Genomic DNA, 5,817 nt, shown 5'->3' with positions numbered 1-5,817 from the left:
ACCGGACACGCTAAACTCTACTGTGGTATAGTCGGATACAACTCAAGTCTGCAGTGAAGCCCCGCCCACGCCCTCATAACCGCTAACCACTGTTCCTCCGCGAGGCTGCAAATAGTTCGTACTTCAAACTTTCCCTGTAACCTATAAGCTTTTAACCTGTAATTATAAGCGTGTGATTTTGTTACTTTCATTAGTTTGTTATATTGTAACGGTGAAAGCCTAATTCTTTGTTGAAATGAAATAAAACGCTTGTTTCGCTGCAACTGTTTATTGTCAAGTTTCAGTTTGCAGTGAAGTTTCATGAGTAAAACCGGGTCAGCAGCGAAATTAACTGTATTGCGGACTTTTGAAGAGTGATACGCTCAGATTACATACGCTCTGTCATGTCTGTTGCACACCTCAGGTCTCCTCGATTTGGCTACACTTTCTACACTAGTTCAGGGGGTGCTGCACTCTAGCACTCGATTTGCCAGTGCAGCTAGCGCCACCTGCACTTCGGCACTCGATTTGACGTCGTGCTGCACGAGTTCATGTACACTTCGGCACTAGACGCCGCGTGAGTTCTTTTCTCGTGCACGTAGTGCAAGGCGCTTGATGGCAGACGACGCGTACGGCTCCGTGGCCATGCGGGTATTGCTAGACGGCATCGAAAAGGCAGTGTTTCCCGTGACAGAGAATGGCTGTCACGTGCAGTACGACGGAGCATTTCTGTATGAGACAGAAGGTGAGTGCTGTTATTTCAACACGTTGGCGATCGCAACGTTTGTGATGATTCTCTACAACTTTTCTTTTTGCTTAGACGGCCTTCACATCGCCATTAGAAATAAGGCAGCGCCAGTTTCATCTCCGCTTGCGGCAGCGGCTGGCTTTGATGTCGCCAGTCAGGCCATGCCGCCGACAGCCACACCATCCATGGCCACACTGCCGCCGACAGCCACGCCGCCGCCACTGTCCGCAGACAGTGAACGCGAGGTGTGGAACACCAACAAATCAAAATTCCTCATCTCAAAATATAAGGAATTCAAGGAGGTAATTGGCAAAAAGGGCGGCTTCAGGTAAGTCGCCTCCATTGCTACCAACATGTAAAATGGCAACTAGAGAAGCGCTACTAATTTTGTGCACGCTTCGGTAATTGATGTGTATGCACGATAAAACATCACATAACGCAGCTGCAGCGGCGCTTGTTATTAGTAACGCAGCACGGACGCCAGTTTTCTTCAGCATGTGTACGGAGCATCTTGTTAAGGGCGCTTTTCGGGTTCGGCTGCTGCCAAGTGCACTAGAGGCCGGGATTTTACCACAGGTCACAGTCGTTTGTATTACTTTTTACGAGCTTACCGCTACCACGACATTAAGTTTACGCGAAACCACGTCGGTCCGTCGTTTGAAACGTCGTACCATATATGATTCAGAAAGGTGTGAAAACCGCGCTTGGTCATGCTTTCTGAATAATGCCGAAGTTCGAACTAATTTCCAGGTACTAATACATGAATTTTTTCCACAGGACCAAAAAGGCCATGTGGGAGAAACTGGCCCAAGAGATTAATCAGGAGTTCCAATGCCATATGACGCCTTTGCAAGTGGAAAACAAATGGAAATCAATGGAACGAGCGTATAAAAAAACAAAAATAAAGAATAGTTCATCCGGCCATTCACGTGCAGCGTGCGAGTACGAAGGGTATGGGCAGCAGACGTTTTCACATCATTGTTTTACTCATGTCCCGACCCAGCATAATTTTTTCGAATGCGGTTTCTTAACAGAGAGCTTTCCGAAGTGTTGGAGCGGGAGCACCACATCACCCCTGTCGCATTGCTCGCCCCGGGGAGGATTGTTGCGTAAGTTTGCATTTAGCATCATCTTTATCTTATCCTCAAAACAATTTTAAAACGTCACCTGATGATGCATGCAAATTTTGCTAACATATTTTAATTCCACTTTGTGTGCATTCACACATAACTTAGCCAGCTTTAAACTTGCATATTGTGTGCGTGCATATTTTTTACTTAAGACACTGCTCCCATTAGTATGGCATGCAAGGACAATTTATTATTTATTTGTACAGAATTGTTAGCAGACCCTTAACTTGCTGTGTGCATCCACGTTTTTGTGGTAAAACACTACTTCCATTAGTACGGCATACACGGACCATTTATTATCATAGGATGAGGTCACTAATGTGACCTCGTCTGTTTCTCCATGTGCAATTGAATCCTCTTTGCAATGAAGATGTATTCAGCTGTAAGAATACTTGCACTTTACCCACTGCTTCTGCTTAGAGCATTGGTGTGAGTTGAAGGTACCCAGAACATGTACAAAACAATTTGACACCTGTTGACATTAATGAAACTTTATTCATGGAAGTAACAGGAACGGCGAACACATCCTGCCGGAAAATGGGCCTGCTGATGACCCAGCTGAGGAGGCACCAGCTGAGGAGGCACCAGCCGAGGAGCTACAAGCACCCCGCAGAAGTGAAGTTGAAGTCAGGAGAGGTCGTGGTGGTGGCCGCCACAGGGGCTCGTCGATTGGCAGCTTGATCAGTGTCTTGCAGGAAGCAATCGCTGCGAAACAGAAGCAGCACGACGAAAAAATGGCACTACTTGAACGTCTTGTACGCGCTGCCGAGGGCAATAAATAAGTACGCCTACATTGGCAGTTTGTTTTCACGTTATTCCCATGTGCACTTCAGCATTGATGTTGGGCAATGTGTCGCCTTCGGCTTTCACATTGCGATGTGGATGTGTCGCATTCGCTTGGCTCATTATCATTGCCAACATCGTCGTGAGGGGGCAGGTCTGCAAGTTCTGCAATAAAATCTCTTTCAGAATTGCACATGTTGTGAAGTACACATGCTCCCATAACAATGAGACAACACTGCATAATTGTCTTGGCATCAACAAGATACAGCCTTCTGAAGCGTTGCTTCAAAAGGCCAAAGCAGTTCTCAATGGCCACCCTTTGCTGACTGTGAAACTTGTTGAATTTTTTTTTCCATGTTGGAAAGCTGGAGCCGTTGTCTTTGTACGGCGTCATAAGCCAAGGCAGCAAAGGGTATGCTGAATCTCCAAGTATATAAAAGTCGCCGCACTTGGCTGCAGCCTCTTCAAAGAAGGTGCTTTCTCTCAACACCCGGGCGTCATGCGCAGAACCAGGGAAGCCAATAAAGACATCTAAAAATCTGTTTTGGTCGTTGCAAACTGCTTGGAGGATTATAGACGCCCACTTCTTCCTGTTTATGTATGATGCAGTGGAGTCGTCCGGCTTCAGAATCTCGATGTGGCTGCCATCAATGCATCCCACGGTGTTGCGGGGGCCTTTCCCGCCGCTTTTTGTCAGGAAGGCCATTTTGCTGCGGGCCATGTCGGCAGCGCTAGGCCAGCATATCACTTCAGCGCTGATCGCCTGCAGAAAATTGAGCACTCTCTGCATGCACTGCACAACTGATGATTCAGAAACGTCGAATCTATCTGCCACCGAGTACATGCTTGTTTGTGCACCAAGGTAGCTCAAAGTTATGAGGCAAGTCTTTTCTGCTGTGACCTGCGGACGGCCGGAGACACTTTTCGGGTAGAATGGCGACAACCTGAACCACGTGCACAGACTGTCAAAAGTCTCACGCGACAGCCTAAACAGCATTTTGAATTCAAAGTCCAAGTATTCAGTTGTCACCTTCTCAAAGTACCCGTTGATTCGGTGACGGTCGACCCGTGCCACTTTGCACAACGCAACGGAAAGAGCTGCGTCGAATTCCTCGTCACTGTCGGAGTCAACGAGTTCCATAGCGGTTGCCAACAAAGACGCCATTTCGAACAAATGCACAGCATATCCGTGTTCTTACAACTAGCAATAATTGCGCACTCGTTTGAACGCACACGCACGCGGCACACACCAACAAAAGAGAAGCAACAGCCGCCCAGCCGCAGCAGACGAAGGCCTGTACGTTTCTGCACTTTTGTCCTCGATTTGACCGCTGCACCGAAAGCGCTAGTGTCGCGCTACACTCACACTTCAAGAACTGGCGCTGCACTGGCACGGCACTTTTCTGAACTAGTGCAAAAAGTGCAGCCAAATCGAGGAGACCTCTCATCGCTTCTACCGATGAAAAGACTCGTCAAGGACAGCAGACGCTCAGGAGGTATCAAACATGACGCCATTTTGAAATGGTCGCAAGACGGTGATTTCGTTTGCTTCTGTGATTGACATGGCGGAGTAGCAACTCCGCGCCGCGCGGTCCGTGCCCCTTTGTTGCCAACTACAGCTTTATTTATTTTTTTACGTTGTATCCTACTATAGTAATCATTTGTCGTTAAGTGACGGCCGCAGATACGTAGAGGCTGGTGCCGATCGGATACCGACAGCCCGATGCGCTGCAGCGACTCCGCTCGCATGTTGTTTTGCAGAGGGACACGATGTCGCAGCTTTACATGTCGCCGATCGCTAGATTTTCAGCCCACAACGTAACAAGGGCGATCCATGGTGATCGCGAAAAGAAAGCTCGAGATCAGCATTGACCGCGCTGCTCGCGTCAATGTGGATAACGTTGTAACACAAGCAGACGACACTTGCTGTGTTCCGAAAGTGCTGGAGTGTATGAAAAAATTTCTTTGTGTATTCTCTTTTGTGTTACTTATTTTTTATAGAAACAAATGAACCAACATTCCAAGCATTACTAACAACATTTGTTCACCATGGAGATGGAAAAATTATCGATGACGTGACTTCGGTAGCCCAACGTCAGTTGGGCCAAACTAGAGTGTACTAGAATACGGTTGAGTGGGGCGAGTGACTGGCGCGGCGCATGCTTTGCTGTGAGGCGCGTGACGACGAAAAATACTGTGGCAGCACTGCGATCGAAGTGAATTGGGCCGAAAAAATGTCGCGCCGTTGGAAACTGCTGGCGATATTTCTCGGAAGGGTCATTCGTACTATTTCAAGCGCTGCTGTATGGGTTCAGACCGCTCAAACGGTCTTTATAATTGAATGTGGCATGTATTTATGCCTTAGGAATCGATGCCTTTCTTTCTCTTCTTTATTTCATTTTATTTTTTTTTTAAAGCAGCTCGGTGATTGCGTGTGCATTGCGGCCGCAGTGTCGGCTTTCAGTCTACCATTTATTATATACGGTTCCCTTTGGAGAACAAATATTTTTTTCTTTATCTTCAAGCAGCATGTATCTTTCATTTGTATTTTTTTTTCTGATATAGTTTTCTGTCAGCAGGTCTTGCGAAACGCAGACGGAAAAAAATGTAAACTTCCAGCTTGCCGCTTCAAACAAATAAAACATATCTACCCCGTCCGGCGCCCTGTACTCAAATTAACGGTAAGTATTCTTACAAAAAAGAAAAAAAAACTGAAGTGCTACATTCCATTTACGTTTCCGTCTTCCTCGCGTAACAGAATGCGGAGTAATTGGTACGGGTTCATTTATTGAGGTAGAACCTCGAGCGCTGAAAACATTTATAGGTACCCATTACATATGCTAAATCGTTGGGCCGTAAGCCATGTGAAATTTTTTGTCCCAGTCCATGCTTAACAACAACAACAAAAAAAAGGCGACGCGTCAGCCTAATTAGTGGCTATATATAGCTGATATGACGTTGCGCTACTAAACTCGAGCTCATGGGTTCAAACCAGGTCGCGGAATTCGATGGGAACGAAATGGAAAAAAAAAAAGCCCTGGTGCACTTCCGTTTAGGTGCACGTTAAACAACCCCAGGTGGCGAAAACTGTACAGGGTGCCTCATAACCATATCGCCCAACGTAAAACACCAGAATTTTCCTAATTAAAAAATACAAATAAAGGAGGTAACTGCGTC

At 46.6% G+C, this 5,817-nt stretch overlaps 1 protein-coding gene across 2 annotated transcripts; it reads left to right on the top strand.

Moving 5' to 3' along the window:
* The first annotated feature begins 407 nt into the window (after positions 1-407).
* Positions 408-2,639, top strand: LOC142579779 (uncharacterized). 2 transcript variants are annotated; one of them, XM_075690341.1, is made up of 5 exons: positions 408-724; positions 800-1,055; positions 1,505-1,678; positions 1,762-1,836; positions 2,363-2,639. In XM_075690341.1, the coding sequence occupies exons 1-5, from the start codon at positions 595-597 to the stop codon at positions 2,637-2,639; spliced, it is 912 nt and encodes a 303-aa protein (XP_075546456.1). In that variant the 5' UTR covers positions 408-594. The 2 variants fall into 2 exon arrangements, with proteins under 2 accessions (XP_075546456.1, XP_075546455.1); XM_075690340.1 differs by having other exon boundaries at positions 408-1,055.
* The last annotated feature ends 3,178 nt before the right edge of the window (positions 2,640-5,817 follow it).

The sequence above is a fragment of the Dermacentor variabilis genome, chromosome 4 (assembly GCF_050947875.1).
Source record: "Dermacentor variabilis isolate Ectoservices chromosome 4, ASM5094787v1, whole genome shotgun sequence".
Lineage (NCBI taxonomy): Eukaryota > Metazoa > Arthropoda > Arachnida > Ixodida > Ixodidae > Dermacentor > Dermacentor variabilis.
The sequence above is the reverse complement of the archived record's forward strand: the minus strand, read 5'-3'. Positions and strand labels throughout refer to the sequence as shown.